The sequence below is a fragment of the Canis lupus genome, chromosome X (genome assembly GCF_048164855.1).
Source record: "Canis lupus baileyi chromosome X, mCanLup2.hap1, whole genome shotgun sequence".
Lineage (NCBI taxonomy): Eukaryota > Metazoa > Chordata > Mammalia > Carnivora > Canidae > Canis > Canis lupus.
The window spans coordinates 59,291,260-59,319,259 of NC_132876.1; the positions used below are offsets into that span (position 1 = coordinate 59,291,260).

The following is a 28,000-nucleotide window of genomic DNA, read 5'->3' on the forward strand; positions in this document are numbered from 1 at the left end:
GAGATAAGGTACCTACATGATAAAGAATTCAAAGTAATGTTCACAAAGGAGCACACTGTTCTTTGGAGAAGAATGGATGTACACAGAACTTCAGCAAAGAGATAGAAAACAAAATACCAAACAGAAGTCACAGAACTGAAGAATAACTGCACTTAAAAATATACGAGAGTGGTGCAACAGCAGACTAGATAAAATAGAAGTACAGATCAGTGAGCTGGAAGGTGAAGCAATGGAACTCACCTGGACAGAGCAGGAATTAGAAAACACAATAACAATAAATATGAAGATAGCTTAAGAGACTTCTGACAGAATATCAAGCAGCATAACATTCACATTATAGAGGTCTCAGAAGGGAAGAGAGATAGAAAGGGGGGCAGAAAACTTATTTGTAGAAATAATGGCTAAAAATTTCCCTAATGTAGGGAAGGAAACAGACATCAGGTCCAGGAATCCCAGAGAATTCCGAATAGAATGAACCTAAAGAGTGCCACACCAAGATGCATTATAATTAAAGTGTCAAAAGTTAAATATAAAGAGAAAAATCTTAAAAGCAGCAAGAGAAAACAATATGTTACATACAAAGGCTATCTCATAAGGTTATCAGTAGATTTCTCAATGGAAACATTGAAAGCCAGAAAGTTTCAAAGTAACATTTTCAAAGTACTGAAAGGAAAAAAAAGTCCAAGTAAGAATGTATTACCCAGGAAGATTATCATTGCAGCACTTTGAAGGAAAGATAAAGAGGGTTCCAGATGAGCAAAAGCTAGAGGATTTCATCATTGCTAAATCAGCCTTATTAGAAATATCAAAGGGGTTTCTGTACTCTGAAAAGAAATGGCAGTAGTTAACAACAAGAAAACATACAAAAGTAAAAATCTCACTAACAAATATATAAAGATAATGGTTAAGTCACATAAACTTATGAAGATTAGGAGGAAAACATAGTTAATTAAAACTACAATCATTAGTTATGGGGTATAGAGGATAAAAAGATGTAAAAAGTTACATCAAAACCATAAAATGTGGAGTGGGGACTAAAAATGGAGTTATGTTTTTAAGTAAAAGTTGCTAATAACTTAAAATAGATGGTTATATACACAGGATCATATATATGAACCTCATGATAACCATATTGCAAAATCTGATAAAAGAAGTTTTCACCTTTTAATGTTTGTGATCTCTGGCCCTAGGCTCCCACAGAAGCTATACTTTGTTACCAAGGTCAAAATGATTTGGCAAAACCTCAAAGCCTGGGTTCTGTTTCTGGCCCAAGCACATATCTGCTGCATTAAAAAAAATAACCAAACGGGAGCATTCTGAACACAAAAGATAAGAAAAGGTGAGAAACATCCCTGGTTTCCACAAGATTAAAGTCATATAGCCCAGCCTATACTAGAAACTAAAGGTCTACAACTTTCTGAAAAGTTCTTTGTGTAATAATTTGTAACTGTTTATGTAAAAAAATATATATAATCCTATACCAAATGTTCCCTTACTGAAGTACTCTCTCCTTTGTGAAGAAGATTGTGTATACCAGACAGTCCTAACTGGAGGTTGAATAAAACTCTTACTTTTTTAAAATAAAAATTCTAAAAGGGTTGTTCATTTTGTGTCAATAAACACAAAAAAGTAGTGTAGGAGTAAAAATGTAGAGTTGTGGAACATGTTCCAATGTAAATTGCTGTCAACTTAAAATAGACTTATTTATGTAGAATCATATATGTGAACCTCCTGATAACCACAATGCAAAATCATATAGCAAATACTAAAGAAAATGGGAAAGGAATCTACACATTAACACTAAAGAATGCCATCAAACCACAAGGAAAGAAGGAGAAAAAGAAGAAAGGAACATAGGGGAACCTATGGCTTGGCTCAGTGGTTTAGCGCCGCCTTGGCCCAGGGTGTGATCCTGGAGACTCAGGATCGAGTCCCGTGTTGGGCTTCCTGCATGGAGCCTGCTTCTCCCTCTGCCTGTGTCTCTGCCTCTCTGTGTATGTGTCTCTCATGGATAAATGAATAAAATCTTTAAACAAACAAAGATTGTAGTGAACAACAAAGAGAGGCTCTACATAATGATAAAGGTGTCTATCCAGCAAGAAGATCTAATACTTATATATGCACCCAAGTTAGGAGCCCCTAAATATGTAAATGTTAAGAGGGATAAATTATTAAATGAAGAAATTGACAGCAATATAATAATAGGGATTTTAACATGCCAGTTACGTCAATGGATAGATCATATCCAGACATATGTGAAGCCTTGTTTCAGTAAGACTACATTGTTCTTCAATGATCATTAGACTAATACATTTAATACATTAGACTAGATAATTTAATATATATATAGAACATTCCATCCAAAAGCAGCAGAATACACATTCTTCTGAAGTGCACATGAAACATTCTCCAGGTGGATTATGTATTAGGCTACAAAACACGTCTCAATAAATTTAAGAAGAACAGAATAATTTGAAGCATCTTTTTTGACCACAGTGGTATAGATCTAAAAATCAATTACCAGAGGAAAACTGGGAAAACTACAATACATGGAGATTAAACAACATACTGCTGGACAACTACAAAGTCATAGGAAAAAAATCAAAGGGAAATAAAGTACCTAGAGATAAATGAAAACAGCATTCAAAGAATACTTACTACCTACCCTCAAACCCTTCCAAAAATTAATGCAGTGGGAAAGCTTCCTTATTCATTTTCCAAGAACAGTTTTAACCTGATACCAACACCAGACACATAGACTTAAAAAAAATATAGGTCAATATCCCTAATGAAATGAATGCCAAAACTCTTAACAAAATATTTGAAACTGAATTCAGCAATACATTAAAAGGATTATATGAGGTGCCTGAGTGGCACTGTCAGTTGTGTTTCTGGCTCCTGATTTTGGCTCACGTTGTGATCTTGAGGTCATGAGATTGAGCCCTGCATCTCGCTCAGCACTCAGTGCAGAATCTACTTGAGAATCTCTCTCCCTCTCCATCTGCTCCTCCTTCACATGTACTTTCTCCCTCTTAAATAAATCTTAAAAAAATTAATAAAGGTGGTGCCTGGGTGGCCACATTGGTTAAGCATATGCCTTTGGCTCAGTTCATGATCTTGGGGTCCTAATATCAAGTCTCATATGGATTCCCCACTTAGAGGCATCTGCTGGTTCCTCTACCCCTCCATCCGTCATGCTTTCTCTTTCTCAAATAAATAAAATCTTTTTTAAAAAGGATTATACATCATGACCATGTGGTGCAAGGATGCATGGATAATCCAACATCTACAAATAAATCAACATGATACATTGCATTAACATAATGAAAGATAAAAATCACATAATCCTATCAGTAGATGCAGAAAAAGCATTTGACAATATTGAACATTCATTTATGATAACTGTCAATAAAGTAGGTATTGAGGTAATGTGAGCCAATACAATAAAGGCCATATATAACCAACTCAGTGCTAATATTCAATAGTGAAAAGTTGAAAGATTTTCCTTTAAGATCAGGAACAAGAAAAGGATGACTATTATCCTTACTTTTATTTAACATAGTATTGGGAGTTCTAACCACAGCAAGTAGGCAAGTAGAAGAAATAAAATCATTCATATTGGAAAGAAAGAAGTGAAATTGTCACTATTTGCAGATGACATGATGCTATATATAGAAGACCCTAAGGACTCCATCACAAAACTATCAGAGCTAATAAGAAATCAAGAAAACAACTCCATTTTCAATAGCATCAAATGAGTAAAATAGAAATAAATTTAACCAAGGAGGTGAAGACCTGTATACTGGAAAATATTGAGCATTGATGAAAGAAATTGAAGAAGAAACAAGTGGAAAGATATTCTCTGTTCATGGATTGGAAGAATTAATATTATTAAACTGTCCAAACTATGCCAAATAAACTATAGATTTGATGTAGTCCCTATTAAAATTAAACTGAAATTTTTTTTTTTTTTTAAACTGAAATTTTTTACAGAACTAAACAAATAATTCTAAGATTTGTATAGGTCCTCCCCCCCCCCAAAAAAAAACCTGAAAAGCCAAAAACAGTGTTGAGAAAGAACAAAGCTGGAGGTATCATGCACCCTGAATTTATTTATTTATGTATTTTATTTGTTTTTAAAAAATTAGCTATGAGAGAGAGAGAGACCTAGAGAGAGAGAGAGAGAGAGAGAAAGTAGAGAGAAAGTGGTGGGGAGGGGCAGAGGGAGAGAGAGAAGCAGACTCCTGACTGAACAGGAAGCCTAGCATGGGGCTTGATCCTAGGACCTGGAGATCATGACCTGAGCCAAAGGCAGATGATTAACCAACTAAGCCACCCAAGGGCCCCCTTGCACCCTGATTTTAAACTGTATTGCAAAACTATAGTAATCAAAACAGTATGGTAATGGTGTAAAAATAGACACATTGATCAATGGAACAGTGATTCCAGAAGTAAAACCACCACGATATAGTCAATTTATTTATGACAAAGGTGGCAAGAATATACAATGGAGAAAATGCAATCTCTTAATAAATGATGTTGGGAAAACTTGACAGTTACCTGCAAGGAATGAAAGTGGAACACTCTTACACTATATACAAAATTTACTCAAAATGGAATAAAGACTTGACTGTAAGACAAGACACCATAATCCTAGAAGAAAACTTCGATGGTAATCTCTGTGATATCAGTTTTAGCGATATGTTTTTGGGATCTGACTCCAAAGGCAAGGGAAGCAAAAATAAACAGATGGGACTAATTCAAATTAAAAAGCTTCCACACAGCAAAGGAAACCATCAAAGAATGAATAAAGCAATGTAGTGAAAGGACAATGTAGTTCCAAATCATATATCTGATAAGGGATTAATATCCAAAATATAGAAAGAACTCATACAAGTCAATTACAAGAAACTAACAAAACAAAACAATTTAAAAAATTGGCAGATGGGGCACCTGGCTAGCTTGGTCAGTAAAGCATGCACTCTTAATCTTGGGGTTGTAAGTACAAGCCCCATGTTGGGTATAGAGATTACTTAAATAACATCTTGAAAATAATTTACAATATTTTTCAGGTGAATGGTCTTCAAATGGTTGATGAGCCAATGGAAGAGGAAGAAGTAGATTCTTGCCAAGTAAGTACTTTGATTAACTCATTATGCTACATTTTTAAAATATAAGGAAGAGAATAATGGGAAAGGAGAAAATAATCTGTCAATTAAAAAATTTATTGAGGTAAGTTAGTAATAAGCAAATTCAATTATAAAAAATAGCATTTAAAAATATAGTTTTTCTTGTCAGAAAATTTTACATGTGAAGTTTAAGACAAATGTATTGAAGCATAATTTACATGCCATGAAGTTCCCCCATTTTAAGGGTAATGAATGAAAATTCTACTTACTAGTATATAAGTAACTGGGTTGCTTAAATACAGAATCATCTAAATTAAAATAAGATTACCTTCAACTTTATGGTAGAAAAGAGATCTAATGTAGTAATATTTAACCTGAGTTCATTTAAAATCCATTTCCTGGCTTTGAAAAATTATTACATCTAAATTGTTTCAGAATTTTCTAACTAGTTTTAAAGACCACTCAGCTGGGCCACCCTGGCCCCGGCCACCGAGGCGGCCCAGCAGTTTAGCGCTGCCTTCAGCCCAGGATGTGATCCTGGAGACCCGGAATTGAGTCCCATATCGGGCTCCCTGCATGGAGCCTGCTTCTCCCTCTGCCCATGTCTCTCTGCCTCTCTCTCTCTATCTGTGTCTGTCATGAATAAATAAATAAAAAAATCTTTTTAAAAAATACATAAAGACCACTCAGCTATTGGGCCATTCTATGCTAGGCCTATGTACTAGTCCCTCACTGTACAAGATCTAGTTTTACAAAACAGTGTTCTTAAGATTTCAAGAAGGATCTAAGATGAACATTCACATTTATTTTATTTTATAATTGTCATTTAAATGGACTTTTTCACAAAATTATAGGTTGTTTAAGCTGGAAGGAGCCTCAGAGATAATATTTTGAATAATCTCATTGTATAGGTAAGTCTTTTGAAACCTCGAGAGGTTGTGATTTATACAAGGTCATCAAAATAACAAGTAGCAGAAGTAAGACTTATGGCCCAGTGTACCTCATGTTAAGTCATCTGTGTATTGTGTAGACTAAAAGATGTGGAAAATAAGGAAGACATCATTCTTTTCTTATTTAGTTATGTATAAAATCAACCTTGATGTCCTCTTTTCCCTCCAAGCTGGTTTATAAGAGGACTTTTTTCAGATAGGACCAGGAGAGATATTTAAATTGGGTTTGTCCAAGATTCTTCTTTGAAGTATTCTATGTAAAAATTCACTGTCTCTGTAGACTGTGATAATATAACAATAACCTTAGTTCTGATTAACAAGAGATAAAATGTCATTATGGCTTTTGCAATTTGCTTAATATTAACTTAATAATAACTTAAATTTGAGTACAACTAAATGTAAATTTCCATCAAAATCATCTAAAGCTTTATCTACAGACCATATGTACTAGGAAGTATGGTACTTATGTTACTAGTTTATAGAAGGTAAAGTATAACTGGAAAATACAAAAGGCAATAGGGAAAGGTAAATTTGAGAATTAATAATTTCACAGGGAAATACCATGCTCCACACCACAAGAGGCAGGAAAAAGCATATGTGTGTGCAAGTGGACATATATACATATATAGCCAACATAAACACATAGATGTATATATAGAGATATTATCAAATATTTACCTTCCAATTTTTAAAAAGGAAGAATCAAGAGGTATACTTCTAATGGAAAGACAATAAAAATATACAGTGATTGATGATCTAAATTAGACAGTCACCTTTCTAGCCAGAAAGGGAAATCTGAAGTTTTGGAGAATTAGAGACCTAGAATCAGTTATAAGGATTTGATTTAGTTTTTAAGAAAGATTTTATTTATTTATTTATTTATTTATTCATTCATTCATTCATTCATTGAGAGGAAGAGAGGAACAAACAAGCAGGGGGAATAGCAGGCAGAGGGAGAGGGAGAGGCAGGCTCCTGGCTGAGCAGAGAGGAAGGGAGGACCTGAACTGACGATGCTTAACCAACTGAGCCACCCAGAAGCCCCAGAATTTGATTTAGTTTATATTCTGAGTTATCTAAATTTTTTTTTATTAGAGTGGTATCTAAACTTTTAAAATAATGTATGTTTACTGTGTGATGGTTCAGGTACTCATTTGGTATCAGTTAAATCATATGAGTGATAAGAAACATTAACCCTATAAATTTATCTCTTTGTTTAATGTTTTCATATATAGGATTTTTGGGGATATGTATGCCTGTTCCAGTGTGATGCTGAGAACTGTGTTTTTTTTCTGGTTGTCCCTTTTTTAATTTTAATTTTTTTTAATAATGAAGGGTTGTAGAAATTGCCCTGTGATGCATAAAATCTTTAAACAGTATTCTTTAAATCTGAACTTAGGTATTGCCTATGTTGCCTGATGCTGTTTTGTTATTGACTGTTTTAGGCAACTAATCCACTTCATCTCACTTATAGCTTTGGACTTTCATGGTCTTCTGACCCTTTTTTTCAGTTAAAACTCTCTGTCTCATATATACATATATAAGAGATATGGGAAGCAATTTACTTAATTTATATAATGTATATATTATCGCCATCTGATTAACAAAACTATAGTTTGTATAATTTTAATATGTCCAGATTATTATAATGAATTTTTCCATTTCTCAATACAGTATTCATATTTGGTAAGTATTAAGTTGCAGGTCAGTGATAGAAGATATTTGATATTATATTTCAGTATCTAGTTCCCTATTTCTCCCAGTAATGTCCAGGATAGAAAAAATAGATGTTATTATTCTTCTTTAGTAGATTATTAACATGAATTATTTTATGTTGTCAAAATAATTAGAGATATATTTGGTAGTTTATGATCCACTCATATTTACTATTAAAGTTTGTATGGAATGGTTATGACTTCCTCAAGTTAATTAAATATTTTAATGCTACCAATGTTTTAGGAATTTCAAAAGAAGAATCATTTAACAGATTTATGTTAATTTGATTTTCACAACATCAGAATTATGTTTTGTCTCTAAATTGAAAGATATTTTTATTACCCAGAAATATAAAGGTTACATTTAACTGAAAATGTACATAAAAAACTGATTTCCTGATACTTTGAGGCCCTACATTTCTAATTTTAGAAACCGTTCTTGACATACATCTCTGTTAAGGATCCTTTAAGAAATATTATTTTACAAGTGTACTTGACTTAAACTCATGTGTAGCTATAAGTAGGAAATCCTTTAAGTTGGGGGGCTGATTCTTTTAGGGTAGATTTTTTCCCTCCTTTATTTCTCTTTCCATTCTAGACATTTATCCTTGATGCTCTTCAATATTTTTTCCCCTTGCAAAATTGGTTTTTACTACTGCTTTGTATTCATTTAGCATTTAAAAATAATTTGACCCTTTGCGAGTTGAGATGGCAGAGTAGTAGGGGTACCCCAGGCTTGCCTTATCTGAAAAACACAGCTAGATAATTATCAAATCCTTCTGAACATACAGGAAATTGATCTGAGGACTGAGAGAAAAAACCTGAGTAAATAAAAGGAGAAAAGACGCCACATTGTGGAGGGTAGGAAATGTGCAGATGTCATTTGAGGGACAAAAAAATCAGGATGATGCATAGGGAAGGGAGACCTGATCAAGGAGGGGGAGAGAGAGAGAGAGAGAGAGAGAGAGAGAGAGAGAGAGAGAGAGTAGGCTCAAGGCATTGTGCAAAAAACACTCTCCCCCACCAAACAATTGACAAGAAAAACAAGAGGGGCTGATTATCACAAGTTTTTACAAGCAGTGTTGCTCAATGTCTGAGGTTTTAGAAGTCTGCCATCACTAGTGTGGAGCCTGGTGGGCATAGAGGTGCTCCTGTGGAGAAAGAAGGGAGAGACCCAGGAGTGGCCATTGCAGTTTGAGGAGCTGAGAATCTCACTGGGAGAGGCAGTTCTCCTTCTTTAAGTGCATTTGGGAGAGTGGCACTGCCTCTAACAGGGACAAAAGAGCACGTGAGCACCACACCACTGAGCTAGCCTGTTTATTAGTATAGGAACTGAGGCTCCCACTGAGAGCAGCTACCCTGGATGCTGACTTTTTGCTGTGTTTTTACCATAAATTCCAAGCCCCTACATGTTCCTGTCACTGACCTTCTGGAAAAAAACCTACACCAGCTAGTGCACTGAGACCCTCTCCTGGAGGATCATTGAGGGTCTGTGAAGTGCCAGGTCCCTAAAATTTGGAATTTTGAAACCAAACTGGCATACCTGAGATAAAATACAGGAGCATTGTGCCACCAAATTGGCAGAAGGCTCAGACAAAGACAGGGTAAAGGCAGGGATCTGAGGGATGCATGGCACAAACTAGGGGAGATTGTTTGTTCTTCTGAGAGGGCTTCCTGAATAGCTGTTAGCATGAAATCCCCTCTTCAGAAATGAGAAAGCTGGTTGATGCCATTTTTATCTATGCCCATCAGGAAGGATGTACTTCAGTGAGCAGCACATCAACCATAGTGGAGGTTTGAACCACTTACATCAAGCCCACTCCCCTGCACTATGCAGGCACTTTTTTTAACTAGGGCAAATGTGCCTCAAACTCAGAGCATCAGTGGACCCTGCTGCCAGAAGACCAGCAAAATTGCCCACTTACACCAGTCTACTGACAATAAAGTGCTAAAAAAGCTGTAGGGGAAAAAGGATCTAGGAGAAATAGGAACTAGCCTCTTTTAACAAGCAGACTGAAACACACCTAGTTAAAACTTGCCACTCACTGGAGAAGGGACAAGCATTCCCCACTTGGGGGAAATGAGAAAGACAAAGAGAAACTCTGTAGGGCAATGACTTGAGGGAAAGAGCAGCCAAAACACAATAGTAGAGTGCACACAGAATACACCAGAAATATTTCCTGAAGCATGAGGCCCTGAGCAGTATAGGACCTCTTCTTCATAGAGCTACTACTTTTAGGAGCAGGAAACAGAATAGGCTTTCCTAAGACACAGAAGACAGAGAACTAGACAAAATGTCAAGATGGAGGAATTCATCCCAAAAGAAAGAACAAGAAGTCATGGATAGGGATCTCATCAAAACAGATGTAATAAACATGCCAGAACCAGAATTTAAAACAAGAATCACAAAGATACTAGGTGGGTTTGAGAAAAGCATAGAAGACATCAGGGAGTCCATTTCTGCAGAGATAAAAGACCTAAAGTCTAGCCCAGCTAAAATAAAAAATGCTATAACAGAGATGTGAAACTGACAGGATATAATGACTACAAGGAGGGAACAAGTAGAAGAATAAATAAGTGATAAAGAAGATTAAATTGTGGAAAATACTGAAGCAGAAGAGGGAAAGAAAAAATATTGGGTCATAAATCTAGAATTAGGGAGCTCAGCAACTATATGAAGCATAATAACATACATACCATAGGCGTCCCAGCAGAAGAGAGGGAAAAAAAGGGGGCAGAAGATTTATTTGAGGAAATCATAGCTGAAAACTTCCCTAATCTGGGGAAGGAAACAGACATCCAAATCCAGGAGGTTGAGAGAACGCCCATCAAGATCAACAAAATAAAAAAACCAACATCAAGATATATCATAGTTAAATTTGCAAAATATAGGGATAAAGGTAAAATCCTAAAAGGAGCAAGGCAAAAGAGGTCCCTAACTTACAAGGAAAGAAAAATGAGGTTAGCAGCAGATCTCTACACAGAAATGTGGCATATCTTCAACATGTTGAATGGGAAAAATATGCATCCAAGAATAATTTATCCAGCAAGACTGTCATTCAGAATAGAAGGCGATATAAACAGTTTTCCAGACAAAAACTAAAGGAGTTCATAACAACTAAACCAGCTCTGCAAGAAATATTAAAAGAGACTCTTTGAGTGGGAAAGTAAGACCAAAAGCAAGAAAGACTAGAAAGGAACAGAGGAAATCTCCAGAAACACTGACTTTACAGGCAATACAATGGCACTAATTTCCTATCAATAGTCGCTTTCAATGTAAATGAACTAAATTCTACAATCAAAAGTTATAGGGTATCAGATTGGATAAAACAAAACAAAACAAAACAAGACCCATCTATAAGCTGCCTAAAAGAGTCTCATTTTAGACCTAAGGACACCTGCAGATTGAAAGTGAGGGGACGGAGAATCATTTATCATGGTGATGGACATCAAATGAAAATAAAAATAACCATACTTATATCAGACAAACTAGATTTTAAACCAAATATCATAACAAGAGATGAAGGGCAGTATATCAATATAAAGGGGTTATCTAACAAGATCTAACAATTGTAAATATGCCCCAACTTTGGAGCACTGAAATATGTAAATCAATGAATAACAAACATAAGAAAACACATTGACAATAATACATTAATAGTAGGAGACTTCAATACCCTACATATATCAATGGACAGATTATCTAATCAGAAAATCATCAAGGAAATAATAGCTTTGAAGGACATGCTGGACCAGATCAACTTAATGGATATATTCAGAACATTTCATCCTAAAGCAGTGGAATACACAGTATCTTGGAGTGCACATGCAACATTCTGCAGGATAGATCACATACTGGGTCACAAATCAGCCCTCAACAATTTCCACAAAGCTATGAAACTAGAAGTCAACCACAAGAAAAAGATCGGAAAGACCATGAAAACATGGAAGTTAAAGAACATCTTACTGGAGTACGAATTGGTTAACCAGCAAATTAATGAAGACATAAAAATACATGGAAGCAAATGAAAATGAGAACAGGACAGTCCGACACATTTGGGATGCAGCAAAAGCAGTTAAAAGAGGGAAATATACAGTAATACAAGCCTACCCTCAAGAAGAAAAGTGTCAAATACACAACCTAGCCTTATACCTAAAAAAGGTAGAAAAACAACAGAAAGTGAAACTTAAAATCCGTAGAAGAAGAATAAAGATCAGAGCAGAAATAAACAATAGAGAAGCAAACAAAAATATAGACCATATCAATGAGACTATGTTCTCTGAAAGAATTAGTAAAATTGATTATTTTTACAATAGAAAGACTGGACACTAGCCCTTTATCTGATAGGTCATTGGCAAATATCTTCTCCCATTCTGTAGGTTGTCTTTTAGTTTTCTTGACTATTTCTTTTGCTGTGAAGAAGCTTTTTATGTTGATGAAGTCCCAATAATTCATTTTTGCTTTTGTTTCCCTTGCCTTTATGGGTGTATCTTGCAGGAAGTTGCTGTGGCCAAGTTCCAAAAGGGTGTTGCCTGCGTTCTCCTCTAGTATTCTGATGGATTCTTGTCTCACATTTAGATCTTTTGGTGTCTATCGAAAGATGAATGGATAAAGAAAATGTGGTATATGTATACAATGGAATATTACTCAGCCATTAGAAACGACAAATACCAACAATTTGCATCGACGTGGATGGAACTGGAGGGTGTTATGCTGAGTGAAATAAATCAAAGGGAAAAGTACAAACATTGTATGCTCTCATTCATTTGGGGAATATAAAAAATAGTGAAAGGGAATAAAGGGGAAAGGAGAGAAAATGAGTGAAAATATCAGTGAGGGTGACAAAACATGAGAGACACCTAACTTTAGGAAATTAACAAGGGGTAGTGGAAAGGGAGGTGGGCAGGGTATTGGGATGACTGGGTGATGGGTACTGAGGGGGGCACTTGGCAGGATGAGCACTGGGTGTTATGCTATATGTTGGCAAATTGAACTCCAATAAAAAAAGAACAAAAAAAAAAGAATAAAAAAGGAAGACTGGCTCTTTGAAATAATTAATGAAATTGATGAATCCCTAGCCAGATTTATCACAAAGAAAAGAGAAAGTACCCAAATAATATCACAAATGAGAAAGAAGAGATCATGACCAATACCAGAAAAATACAAATAATTGTAAGAGAATATTATAAAACATAACATGCCAACAAATTTGGCAATCATGAAGAAATAGATAAATTCCAAAAACATACGAAATATCAAAAAAGAAACAGAGAAATACAAAACTTGAGCAGGCCAATAACCAGCAAAGAAACTGAATCACTAATCAAAAATCTACCAAGCATAAGTTCATGGCCAGATGGCTTCCCAGGGGAATTCTACCAGTTAGTTATTTAAAGAGGAGTTAATACCTATTCTTCTGAAACTTTCAAAAATAGAAATGGAAGGAAAATTTCCAAACCCATTCTATAAGGCCAGCACTACCTTGATTCCAAAACGAGACAAAGACACCACCTAAAAGGAGCAGGCTAATATCTCTGATGAACATAGTTGCAAAATTTCTCAACAAAATACTAACAAATTAAATTCAACAGTACATTAAAGGAATCATTCAACAACATGAAGTGGGATTTATTCCTGGGCTGGAAGGGTGGTTCCATATTCACAATTCAATCAACGTGTTATGCCACATTAACAAACAAAAGGAGGGATCCCTGGGTGGCGCAGCGGTTTGGCGCCTGCCTTTGGCCCTGGGCGCGATCCTGGAGACCCGGGATCGAATCCCACATCGGGCTCCCGGTGCATGGAGCCTGCTTCTCCCTCTGCCTATGTCTCTGCCTCTCTCTCTTTGTCTCTGTGTGACTATCATAAATTAAAAAAAAAGGGATAAGAACCTTAATGATCCTGTCAATAGATGGAGAAAAAGCATTTGGCAAAGTACAGCATCCACTTTTGATAAAAACCCTTGAAAAAGTGAGGATAGAAGGAACATATCTCAACATAGTAAAGGCCATATATGAAAACATCCACAGGTAAAATCATCCTTAATGGAGAAAAACAGCACTTACAAAACAGGGATGTCCACTCTCACTTCTGTTATTTAACACAGTACTAGAAGTCCTAACCTCAGGAATCAGACAACAAAAAGAAATAAAATGCATCCAAACTGGCAAGAAAGAAGTCAAACTTTCACTACTTGCAGATGACATAATACTTTGTAGTAAACTCAAAAGACGGGATGCCTGTGTGTCTCAGTGGTTGAGCGTCTGCCTTTGGCCCATGGCGTGATCCTGGAGTCCTGGGATCAAGTCCCACATCAGGCTCCCTGCATGGAGCTTGCTTCTCTCTCTGCTTATGTCTCTGCCTCTCTCTCATGAATAAATAAAATATTTAAATAAAATAAACTCAAAATTCTCCAAAAAAATTGCTCAAACTGATAAAAGAATTCAGTAAGTTTGCAGGACATAAAATCAAGGTACTCAAATTTGTTGCATTTCTGTACATAAGTAATGAAGCAGTAGAAAAAGAAATGAAGGAATCTATCCCACTTACAACCATAAGAAACCTAGGAATAATTTGAAGGTTTTCTAGGTAATTTGGTGGAGACAGGTGATTTGGATGTTTATAGCAGCAATGGCCACGATAGCCAAACTGTGGAAGGAGTCTCGGTGTCCAACGAAAGATGAATGGATAAAGAAGATGTGGTTTATGTATACAATGGAATATTACTCAGCTATTAGAAATGACAAATACCCACCATTTGCTTCAACGTGGATGGAACTGGAGGGTATTATGCTGAGTGAAGTAAGTCAGTCGGAGAAGGACAAACATTATATGTTCTCATTCATTTGGGGAATATAAATAATAGTGAAAGGGAATATAAGGGAAGGGAGAAGAAATGTGTGGGAAATATCAGAAAGGGAGACAGAATGTAAAGACTGCTAACTCTGGGAAACGAACGGGGTGATAGAAGGGGAGGAGGGCGGGGGGTGGGAGTGAATGGGTGACACGCACTGGGGGTTATTCTGTATGTTAGTAAATTGAACACCAATAAAAATAAATTAAAAAAAAGAAACCTAGGAATAAACCTAATCAAGGAGATAAAATATATGTATTCCGAGAAAAATAGTATAGCAATGCAGGAATACCTCAAGAAGCAAGAATAATCTGAAGTATATAACCTAACAGTACACCTAAAGCAGTCAGAAAAAGAAGAGTGTATAAAACCTAAATCCTGTAGAAGAAGGGAAATAATAAAGATTAGAGCAAAAATACATGATACAGGAATAAAAAAACAGCAGCATAGATTAATGTAACTAGGAGCCTATTCTTTGAAAGAATTACTACAATGGATAAACCTGTAGCAAGACTTATCAAAAAGAAAGTACCCAGATAAAATCATTAATGAAAGAGGACCGATCAAAACCAGCACCACTGAAATACAATTATAAGAGAATATTATGAAGAAGCATGCATCCAAAAATTGGGCACCTGGAGGAAATGGATAAATTCCTAGAAACATATAAACTACCAACATTGAAACAGGACAAAATAGAAAATTTGAGCAAATTCATAACCAGAAAAGAAATTGAATCAGTAATCAAAAAACCCACAAGAAAGAAGAGTCTATGGTCATTTGGGTTCGCAAGAGTATTCTACCAATCATTTAAAGAAGAGTTAATAACTCTTCTTCTCCAACTATTCAAAAAAATAGAATTGGAAGGAAAACTTTTAAACTATTTCTTTGAGACTAGCATTATCTTGGTTTCAAAACTACACGAAGATCCCACTACAAATCAGCCAAGATGCCTGATGTACATGGTTGCAAAAATTCTCAACAAGAGACTAACAAATTAAATCCAACAGTTCTTTAAAAAATATTCACTGTGATCTGGTCATGTTTAACCTGGCTTCAAGCATGGTTTAGTATTCACAAATCCATCAACGTGATATAACACATTAATCAAAGAAAGGACAAGAACCATATGATCCTCTCAATAGATATAGAAAATGCATTGATAAAATACAGCATCCGTTGTTGAAAAACTTCAACAAAGTAGGGGAATTGGTAACATACCCCAATATCATAAAACCCATATATTAAAGGCCCATATATATGGTCAGGAACAACACAGGGATTTCCACTGTCACCATTGTGACTTAACAAAGTACTGTAAGTCCTAGTCCCAGCAATCAGACAACAAAAAGAAATAAAAGGCATCCAAATCAGCAGAGTAGTAGTCAAATTTCCACTCATCGCAGACGACATGACACTCTAAGTAGAAAACCCTGAAGACTATACCAAAAATAGTTAGAACTGGAGGGGAAAGATGGCGGAAGAGTAGGGTCACCAAGTCACCTGTCCCCACCAAATTACCTAGATAACAAAATAATCCTGAAAATCTACGAATTTGGCCTGAGATTTAAAGAATCAACAGCTGGAATGCTACAGTGAGAAGAGATCACGCTTCTATCAAAGTAGAAAGAGGGGGAAAAAAGAAATAAAGAAACAAAAGGCATGCAAGAGGGAGGGGCCCCGCGAGGAGCCAGGCTAAGGCCCAGTCGAGTTTCCCCAAGACAGGAAAGCCCTGCCTGGAGAAGCAGGAGATTCGCCAATCTTCCTGGACAGAAAAGCGCCAGAAAGGGATGGCAGGATATATTTAGGGTCCTAAATGAGAAAAACATGCAGCCAAGAATACTTTATCCAGCAAGGCTCTCATTCAGAATAGAAGGAGAGATAAAGAGCTTCCAAGACAGGCAAAACTGAAAGAATATGTGACCACCAAATCAGCTCTGCAAGATATAATAAGGGGGAATCTTAAAATTCTTCTTTAATAAGATGTACATTGGAACAATCCACAAAAACAGGGACTGAATAGGTATCATGATAACACCAAACTCATATCTTTCAATAGTAACTCTGAATGTAAATGGACTTTATGACCCAATTAAAAGGCGCAGAGTTTCAGACTGGATAAAAAAGCAGGACCCATCTATTTACTGCCTACAAGAGACTCATTTTAGACATAAGGACACCTACAGCCTGAAAATAAAAGGTTGGAGAACCATTTACCATTCAAATGGTCCTCAAAAGAAAGCAGGGGTAGCCATCCTTATATCAGATAAACTAAAATTTTTCCCGAAGACTGTAGTGAGTGATGAAGAGGGACACTATATCATACTTAAAAGATCTATCCAAGAAGAGGACTTAACAATCCTCAATATATATGCCCCGAATGTGGGAGCTGCCAAATATTTAAACCAATTAATAACCAAAGTGAAGAAATACTTAGATAATAATACACTTATACTTGGTGACTTCAATCTAGCTCTTTCTACCCTCGATAGGTCTTCTAAGCACAACATCTCCAAAGCAACGAGAGCTTTAAATGATACACTGGACCAGATAGATTTCACAGATATCTACAGAACTTACATCCAAACTCCACTCACTACACATTCTTCTCAAGTGCACATGGAACTTTCTCCCGAATAGACCAATACTGAGTCACAAATCGGGTCTGAAACGATACAAAAGATTGGGATCGTCCCCTGCATATTCTCAGACCATAATGCCTTGAAATTAGAACTAAATCACAACAAGAAGTTTGGAAGGATCTCAAACACGTGGAGGTTAAGGACCATCCTGCTAAAAGATGAAAGGGTCAACCAGGAAATTAAGGAAGAATATAAAAGATTCATGGAAACTAATGAGAATGAAGATACAACTGTTCAAAATCTTTGGGATGCAGCAAAAGCAGTACTAAGGAGGAAATACATCGGAATACAAGCATCCATTCAAAAACTGGAAAGAGGGATCCCTGGGAGGCGCAGCGGTTTGGCGCCTGCCTTTGGCCCAGGGCGCGATCCTGGAGACCCGGGATCGAATCCCACGTCGGGCTCCCGGTGCATGGAGCCTGCCTCTCCCTCTGCCTGTGTCTCTGCCTCTCTCTCTCTCTGTGTGACTATCATAAATAAATAAAAAATTAAAAAAAAAAACTGGAAAGAACTCAAATACAAAAGCTAACCTTACACATAAAGGAGCTAGAGAAAAAACAGCAGATGTACCCTACACCCAGCAGAAGAAGAGACTTAATTAAAATTCGAGCAGAACTCAACGAAATCGAGACCCGAAGAACTGTGGAACAGATCACCAAAACCAGGAGTTGGTTCTTTGAAAGAATTAATAAGATAGATAAACCATTAGCCAGCCTTATTAAAAAGAAGAGAGAGAAGACTCAAATTAATAAAATCATGAATGAGAAAGGAGAGATCACTACCAACACCAAGGAAATACAAATGATTTTAAAAACATATTATGACAGCTATACGCCAATAAATTAGGCAATCTAGAAGAAATGGACGCATTCCTGGAAAGCCACAAACTAACAAAACTGGAACAGGAAGAAATAGAAAACCTGAACAGGCCAATAATCAGGGAGGAAATTGAAGCAGTCATCAAAAACCTCCCAAGACACAAAAGTCCAGGGCCAGATGGCTTACCAGGGGAATTCTATCAAACGTTTAAAGAAGAAACCATACCTATTCTACTAAAGCTGTTTGGAAAGATAGAAAGAGATGGAGTACTTCCAAATTCGTTCTATGAGGCCAGCATCACCTTAATTCCAAAACCAGACAAAGACCCCACCAAAAAGGAGAATTACAGACCAATATCCCTGATGAACATGGATGCAAAAATTCTCAACAAGATACTAGCCAATAGGAATCAACAGTACATTAAGAAAATTATTCACCAAGACCAAGTAGGATTTATCCCCGGACTCAAGGCTGGTTCAACACTTGTAAAACAATCAATGTGATTCATCATATCAGCAAGAGAAAAATCAAGAACCATATGATCCTCTCATTAGATGCAGAGAAAGCATTTGACAAAATACAGCATCCATTCCTGATCAAAACTCTTCAGAGTTTAGGGATAGAGGGAACTTTCCTCAACATCTTAAAAGTCATCTACGAAAAGCCCACAGCAAATAACATTCTCAATGGGGAAGCACTGGGAGTCTTTCCCCTAAGATCAGGAACAAGACAGGGATGTCCACTCTCACCACTGCTATTCAACATAGTACTGGAAGTCCTAGCCTCAGCAATCAGACAGCAAAAAGACATTAAAGGCATTGAAATTGGCAAAGAATAAGTCAAACTCTCCCTCCTTGTCGATGACATGATATTCTGAATAGAAAATCCAAAAGCCTCCACCCCAAGATTGCTAGAACTCATACAGCAATTTGGCAGTGTGACTGGATACAAAGACAATGCCCCGACGTCAGTGGCATTTCTCTACACTAACAATGAGACTGAAGAAAGAGAAATTAAGGAGTCAATCCCATTTACATTTGCACCCAAAAGCATAAGATACCTAGGAATAAACCTAACCAAAGAGGTGAAGGATCTATACCCTAAAAACTATATAGAACACTTCTGAAAGAAATTGAGAAAGACACAAAGAGATGGAAAAATATTCCTCGCTCATGGATGGGAAGAATTAATATAGTGAAAATGTCAATGTTACCCAGGGCAATTTACCCTTTTAATGCAATCCCTATGAAAATACCATGGACTTTCTTCAGAGAGTTGGAACAAATAATTTTAAGATTTGTGTGGAATCAAGAAAGACCTCGAATAGCCAGGGGAATTTTAAAAAAAGAAAACCATAGCCGGGGGCATCACAATGCCAGATTTCAGGTTGTACTACAATGCTGTGGTCATCAAGACAGCGTGGTACTGGCAGAAAAACAGACATCTAGATTATTGGGACAGAATAGAGAATCCAGAAGTGGACCCTCAACTTTATGGTGAACTAATATTCGACAAAGGAGGAAAGACTCTCCACTGGGAAAAAGACAGTCTCTTCAATAAATGGTGCTGGGAAAATTGGACATCCACATGCAGAAGAAAGAATGAAACTACACCACTTTCACCATACACAAGGATAAAATCAAAATGGATGAAAGATCTAAATGTGAGACAAGATTCCATCAAAATCCTAGAGGAGAACACAGGCAACACCCTTTTTGAACTTGGCCACAGCAACTTCTTGCAAGATACATCCAAGAAGGCAAAAGAAACAAAAGCAAAAATGAACTATTGGGATTTCATCAAGTCAAGAAGCTTTTGCACAGCAAAGGATACAGTTAATAAAACTAAAAGACAACCTACAGAATGGGAGAAGATATTTGCAAATGACCTGTCAGATAAAGGGCTAGTTTCCAAGATCTATAAAGAACCTATTATACTCAACAGCAAAGAAACAAACAATCCAATCCTGAAATGGGCAAAAGATATGAACAGAAATCTCACAGAGGACGACATCGACATGGCCAACAAGCACATGAGAAAATGCTCTGCATCACTTGCTATCAGAGAAATGCAAATCAAAACCACAATGAGATACCACCTCACACCAGTGAGAATGGGGAAAATTAACAAGGCAGGAAACCACAAATGTTGGAGAGGATTTGGAGAAAAGGAAACCCTCTTACACTGTTGGTGGGAAGGTGAACTGGTGCAGCCACTCTGGAAAACTGTGTGGAGGTTCCTCAAAGAGTTAAACATAGACCTGCCCTATGACCCAGCAATTGCACTGCTGTGGTTTTACCCCAAGGATACAGATGCAGTGAAACGCCGGACACCTGCACCCCAATGTTTAAAGCAGCTATGTCCACAAGAGCCAAACTGTGGAAGGAGCCTCGGTGTCCATCGAAAGATGAATGGATAAAGAAGATGTGGTATATGTATACAATGGAATATTGCTCAGCCATTAGAAATGACAAAATCCCACCCTTTTCTTTGAGGTGGATGTAACTGGAGTGTATTATGCTGAGTGAAATAAGTCAATTGGAGAAGGACAAACAATATATGTTCTCATTCATTTGGGGAATATAAAAAATAGTGAAAGGGAATAAAGGAGAAAGGAGAAAAATGAATGGGAAATATCAGAAAGGGAGAGAGAAAATTAAAGACTTGTAACTCTGGGAAACGAACTAGGGGTGGTGGAAGGGGAGTTGGGCGGGGGGTGGGGGTGACTGTGTGTCGGGCACTCTTGTGGGCACTTGATGGGATGAGCACTGGGTGTTATTCTATATGTTGGCAAATTGAACACCAATAAAAATAAATTTTTTAAAAATTGTTAGAACTGATTTATGAATTCAACAAAATCACAGGATACAAAATCAAGTACATTTGCCTTTCTCTACACTAATAATGAAGAAGCAGAAAGAAAAATCAAGGAATCGATTCCCATTTACAATTGAACCAAAAAGCATAAGATACCAAGGAATAAACCTAACCAAGGAGGTAAAAGAAAGGCATTCTGAATACTATAAAACCCTGATGAAAGAATTTGAAGATGACACGAAGAAATGAAAAGACACTCTAGCCTTATTCATTGGAAGAATAAACCTTTTTAAAAGGTTTTTACTACCCAAATCAATCTACATATTTAATGCAGTCTTTTCAAAATACCACCATTTTTCACAGATCTAGAACAATATTAACATTTGTATGAAACCACAAAAGACCTCAAGTGGCCATAACAATCTTGAAAAAGTAAAGTGAAGCTGGAGGAAACACAATTCTGGATTTAAAGCTATATTACAAAACTGTAGTCATGAAGACAGTATGGTAATGGCACAAAAACAGACACATAGATCAATGGAACAGAATACAGAACCCAGAAGTGGACCCACAATGATACCAATTCATGTTCAACAAACTGGGAAAAAATATCCAATGGAAAAATGACAGTCTTTTCAGCAAATGACATTGCGAAAACTGGATGGCCCCATGCAGAAGAATGAATCTGGGCCACTTTCTTATACCATACACAAAAATAAATTCAAAATGGTTGAAAGACCTAAATCTGAGACAGGAAACCATAAAAATCCTGAAGAATAACACAGGTAGTAACCACTTTGACATTGGCTACAAAGACTTCTTACTGGACATTCTCTTGAGGCAAGGGAAACAAAAGCGAAAATGAACTATTGATTTAAAAAAATGAACTATTGGGGGGATCCCTGGGTGGCTCAGTGGTTTAGCGCCTGCCTTTGGCCCAGGGCGTGATCCTGTAGTTCTGGGATCGAGTCCCACGTTGGGATCCCAGCCTGGAACCTGCTTCTCCCTCCTTCTGTGTCTCTGCCTCTCTCTCTCTCTCCCTTTGTCTATCATAAATAAATAAATAAATAAATAAATAAATAAATAAATAAATCTTAAAAAAATGAACTATTGGGGCTTCATCACAATAAAACTTCGGCACAGTGAAAGAAACAATCAACAAAACTAAAAGGCCACCTGCAGAATTGGGGAAGATATTTGCAAATGACATATCTGATAAAGCGTTATCCAAAATCTGTAAAGACATTATCACACTCAACACCCAAAAAGCAAATAATCCAGTTAAGAAATGGGCAGTACACATTAATAGACTTTTTTCCAAAGAAGACTACAGATGGCTAATAACACATGAAACGATGCTCAGCATCAGTCATCATCACGGAAAGACAAATCAAAACAACGAGATACCAACTTATCCCTGTCAGAATGGCTAAAATTAATAATATAGGAAACAAATTTTGGTGAGAATATGTAGAAAGGGAAACCCTTTCATACTGTTGGTGGGATTGCAAAGTGGTGTAGCCACTCTGGAAAATAGCATGGTGGTTCCTCAAAAAGTTAAAAATATAACTGCCACTAGACCAGCAATCACACTAATAGGTATTTATGCAATGGATACAAAAATACTATTTCAATGGGGCACGTGTATCCTGATTTTTATAGCAGCATTGTGAACAATAGGTAAGTTATGGAAAGATCCTGTGTGTCCATCAACTGATGATAGATAAAGAGGATGTCAGCTATAAAATGAACGATACTTGCCATTTGCTGTGATTTGGATGGTGGTAGAGTGTATTATGCTAAGTGAAAACAAAGAAAGATAAATATCATATAAAAAAAATAAAAAAAATATCATATGATTTCACTCACACGTGGAATTTAAGAAACAAAACAGATGAAATAGAAGTAGAAGAAAAAAACAGGGAGGCACGCCATAAGAGACTTAACTAGAGAAAGCAAACTGCGGATTGATGAAGACAGGTGGGCTGGGGAATGGGCTAAATAGTTGGTTATTAAGAAGGGTACTCGTGATCAGCACTTGGTGTTATATGTAAGTGATGAATAATTAAATTCTATTCCTGAAACCGTTATTACAATATGTGTTGACTAACTAGAATTTAAAGAAAAACTTGAAAAAAATATAATGCACTATAAAAAACTACAGCTAATATGATAAAGGGAAAAGTTTTGCAATAGAAAAATAATTTCATAAAAAAAAAAAAAGAAAAATAATTTCAAACCCTTGTACTATAGATATGCAAAACTCTTTGATAAACAATTACTGTTCATCTAAATATTGATGCCTAGTCAATAGTAGGTGCAGTTGTATGCTATGCCAGAAGCAATGCAAAGATAAATAGAATAAACAATTCAATAACTTCAATTTTATAGACATACTGTGTTTTTCTCAGTTCTCAGCTGACTCTGTCATGCAGGTCTGAAATAGATAGGGCAAATTTTATTGCCATTTTATAGATGAGGGAACTAAAGAGCTGATCCTAGTAAATAGAGTAATCCAAGCCAAGAGGGAACTAGTTTGCCACCCTTGTTTGGTTTTCAGTCAATACAAATTTATACTATTTTCCTAGCCTAAATATTCTGTAATTACTTTCCAATAAGTACATTATTTGAGGTGTTTCGTTCACCCTGGTGGTGTTTTGACATTTACATTATTATTACTGTTAGCCTTCTTTCAAAGTAAGCTGATACTTAGCTTGGTTTTCCTTGACCCTGGATTATTCACTGCATGTGAAGAGTACATCAAGCTGCTTTCCCAGATCTCTGCATGTACATTTTAATAAATCTATAACTAAATGCTTTTGGAATTTCTCGGTGATCAAACTGTCCTATCTACCCAGAAATATAGCAAATATTTGAACAGATGGATATTGCAATAATGTATAAAACCCATAAAATAATGCTGTAAAAATCTGTCTTCTTTATTTTCACTTTTTAGTTTTAATTCCAGTATAGTTAACATGCAGTGTTATATTAGGTTCAGGTGTACAATATAGTGACTTAACAATTCCATACATCACCCCTTGCTCATCATGACAAGTACACTCTATGTCCATCATCTATTTCACCTATCCCCTACCACCTTCCCTCTGATAACCATCAGTTTGTTCTTAATAATTAAGAGTCTGTTTATTGGCATATCTCTTTCTTTTTTCCCCCTTTACTCATTTATTTTGTTTCTTAAATTCCACATATGGGTGAATCATATGATATTTGTCTTTCTCTGACTTACTTCTCTTAGCATTATACTCTCTTGGTCCATCCCTCTTGTTTTGACCTGTTTTCTGGAGGTATCTATGCTTATAGGAAGCAGTCATAATAATATCATATAGTATGATTTCCTAATAAATTGTCTTCAGTTTCTTTTTCTCATTAACAGGTGATTTCAAGTCAGTTGTCAAAAGATTGGGGCAGTAGTGTACTTTGCATTTTGTTTTATATTCTATCAGTATATTTTTCCAGTATTAACAGCATTGTTGGCTCCTTGAATTAAAAAGATGATCACAGATTGTAGAGGTCAGAACATACTGTTTTGGTTGTGATTGAGCCTTCATAATTTTTGTATTTATTAACAATTACTATGATATTCCAACAAAAAACTAACTCACCTTCATTCTCGCCTGAGATTTGTCATGTTGTTTTGGAAAGAACAGTGGTTCCTATTTCAAAGTTATTAAATCTTAATTTCACACTATTAGCTTTCTTTACAGATATCAACTATGATTAGGTACTATGTATAAGTTTGTTAGGGCTGCCATAACTAAGTATCACAGACCAAGTAACTTATACAACAAATATATTTTCTCACAATTCTGGAGGCTAGAAGTTCAAGAGCAAATTGTTGGCAAAGTTAATTTCTTCTGAGGTCTGTTTCCTTGGCTTATAGATGTCAGTCTTCTCCCTGTGCTTTTATATGCTTTTTCTTCTGTGTGTGTCTATGTCTTAATCTTCTCTTCTTTTTTTTTTTTAATCTTCTCTTCTTAAAGGAACACTAGTCATATTTGATAAGGGTTCATCCTAATGACCTTATTTTTTTAACACCCTGTCTCCAAATAGTCACATTCTGAGGTACTGGGGGTTAAGACTTCAGCACATGAATTTTGAGGGGAAACGATTCAGCCCATAACATACTGTATATCTTTTTGTTTCATTAAGGGATGTGACATATCTGACAAAATTTGTTATCCTCAAGTCTACATTTTATCTCTGTATCCCAAGTAGGTAGCACAGTGTATGATACATAGCATGTGCTCCATGAATGTTGTTGATTTTTCTGAATGAGTGAGTAATTAAAGATAAAAGGCTGTGTGTATGGGAAGATTATGTAATACATCATGACTTTATTATACCAGGATAGAGAAAAGTATTTGAAGATGATTCACTCTTAGGAGAAAACAAATGGATTGTTGATAGGTACATTACTACCTTATTTCAGGCTAGAACACTACAAGTCTCAAGATTTTTGGAATGGTGCAGAACCAGAAGAAAGTGAAGTAGAAGAAGGAAAGAGGGCTACAGATGACACAAAAATAATGTTTTAGTATTAAACATCAATAAATATAGCCTTGGAGATGCTAAGAAATGTTAGGCAGTAGACAAGAATGGGTTGGGGAGGAGATGAAATAAGAAAGATGAATATTGGAAATGATGACATAGAGAGTATCAGAGAATTTGACAGTAAAAAAAGAGGTAGCACATGCAAATTATAAAACACTTGTATAATAAGTAACCATGTGTATGTATGTGTGTATATATGTGTATGACTATCTATATTTATATATCTATGTACCTGTATCTTAGAAGCACCTAAATACTACTTTTCAATACTGAGCATGTATCAGAATCATCTGGGAGGTTTTAAAAAATACTAGGTCTCACTCTAGTTCTACTGAACCATAATCTTTGAGGATGGAACTCAAACATGTGTATTAAATAAATATTTATTTTACTAGTGATTTTTATTTGCAGCTAAGGAATTATAAGCTACTCTTTACTTAAATGCAACCTAGCTATAATTTAGTAACATAGTACATAGTAGTTGTTTGCTTAGGAACATATGTGTGTTTATTAGAGAAGACAGATGGCCAATCAGTAAGTTAATGTCAGCATTTTTTAAAAAGTACAGATTCTGGAGTCATTGTGCCTTTCATTTATATTGAGTACAACACAGTGTAATAAAAGTACTGACCATGGATAATCTTGAAAAATGTTTATTTATATTCCTCACACTCTGAAGAAAAAATGCTTATTTCATTAAATTTAGATATAAAATCAGTTCTGTTCAAAACTGACACAATTCCATTATATAGGATGAATTTCATATTTCCTTATTTCCTTTGTATATTAAAAAATTAACTCTGGGGGAAGCCTGGGTGGCTCACAGGTTTAGCTCCTGCCTTCAGCCCAGGGCATGATCCTGGAGACCCGGGACTGAGTCCGGCATTGAGCTCCCTGCATGGAGCTTGCTTCTCCCTCTGTGTCCCTGCCTCTCTCTCTCTCTCTCTGTGTGTGTGTGTGTTTCTCATGAATAAATAAATTAAAATCTTTTAAAAAATTAACTCTGGATACCTATTTTCAGTTTTTCTTAAAGACATTTAAAAATAATTTTACGTGTTTTTTTTACTATTTATCTTGAAAATCTTTCTTTTTACAAGTGAGAATAAGCTGATGATTGCCAGAGGGGAGGGAAGCTGGAGGATGGGTAAAATGAGTGAAGTGAAGTGGGAGATACAGGCTTCCAGTTGAGGAATGAGTAAGTCATGGGAATAGGAGCTACAGCATTAAGAAGTATAGTCAATGGTAAAGTAATAGCATTGTATGGTGACAGTAGTTATACTTGTAGTGAGCATAGGATATCATATAGAATGGTTGAACCAATACCTTGTGTACCTGAAAGTAATGTAACATTGTGTGTCAACTATACACGAAATATAATAAATATTATATATTAAAATATATATTGTATATAATACTATCTATCCATATAAATTAAAACAACTTTTTCTTCATTCTCTAGTTATGAAATTGTGTGGATTTCCGTGGCTGTCTGCTTCCATAAAATCAAACAAGTATTATGCAAAGCCTTAGGAATGCAGAGATGAATGTGATAATATCTGCATTCAGGAAGCTCACAGTCTAGTGAAAGAGAAAGACAATGTGATTTATTAGGACACACAGTAACAATATTTTATGGTGGCTATCCCCTGGGAAAAGTGATCTTTTTCTAATCTAGTAGCATTTCTCATGTTGGAAACTTTTTATGGTAATGCTGCCAAAAAATGAAAGACATATTACATTTTTAAAGGCTGGGCATCTGGATTTTATTTTATTTTTTTTTATTTTTTATTTTTTTTGGCATCTGGATTTTAATTAAGAAAAGAGACATTGGGCAGACACTTTAATTTAGAAGACATTCTTAGCTTTGGTGAAACTAACTAGAGTATAATTGTTTCCTTGGTGACAGTAACTAGTACAGTACAGTTGTTTCCTAGCTCTGAACATTTTTTAAAAACTAATGTCATTATGACCCATGTTTATAATGATGGTCTTAAATGTCAGATACTAAAATACTTAGGCATAAAAATGCTGTATTGTGTTCAACATAGAATCACAGACCTATGGGGAACCTTAAAGACCCATGTAATGTAACCTGTTTGTCATGTGAGAACAGTGAAGTAGAGTAGTTTGTGATTTGGCTAAGGCCACTTGTCTTATGCATGGCAGAGCTAGGAGCAAATCTTAGTCTACTGACTCTTCTACCAGTGTTCTTTCAGGTGGAGAAGAATCCTAATACATGTTTTTATTATATGCTCTAAAGACCAGTAGTACATTCCTGGTATGTAGTGAAAACTCAGTTAACCATAATATTTAGAGTATACAGTCTGATGTTGCTTTTGGTATACACATATTCTATTGCAAAGGTGCATATAGATAAACCATATAGAATGGTAGCTGCAAAGCATATGTATTTGCATTAAAAAGTTTTTCTTAAAAGATTTTATTTATTTATTCATGAGAGACATACAGTGAGAGGCAGAGACACAGACCAGAGGGAGAAG

General features: G+C 35.9%; 1 protein-coding gene across 5 annotated transcripts in view; it reads left to right on the forward strand.

Moving 5' to 3' along the window:
* RPS6KA6 (ribosomal protein S6 kinase A6) overlaps nt 1-28,000 on the forward strand; it is a 195,577-nt gene that overhangs the window by 47,055 nt on the left and 120,522 nt on the right. For 4 of the 5 annotated variants that reach the window (XM_072815168.1, XM_072815166.1, XM_072815171.1 and 1 more), the window contains one exon: nt 5,073-5,132. In XM_072815168.1, the coding sequence (XP_072671269.1) occupies nt 5,088-5,132 (45 nt within the window). In that variant the 5' untranslated portion in view covers nt 5,073-5,087. Of the gene's footprint in view, nt 1-1,190; nt 1,340-5,072; nt 5,133-28,000 lie in introns of all 5 variants that reach the window. The other variant, XM_072815167.1, reaches the window with a different exon arrangement.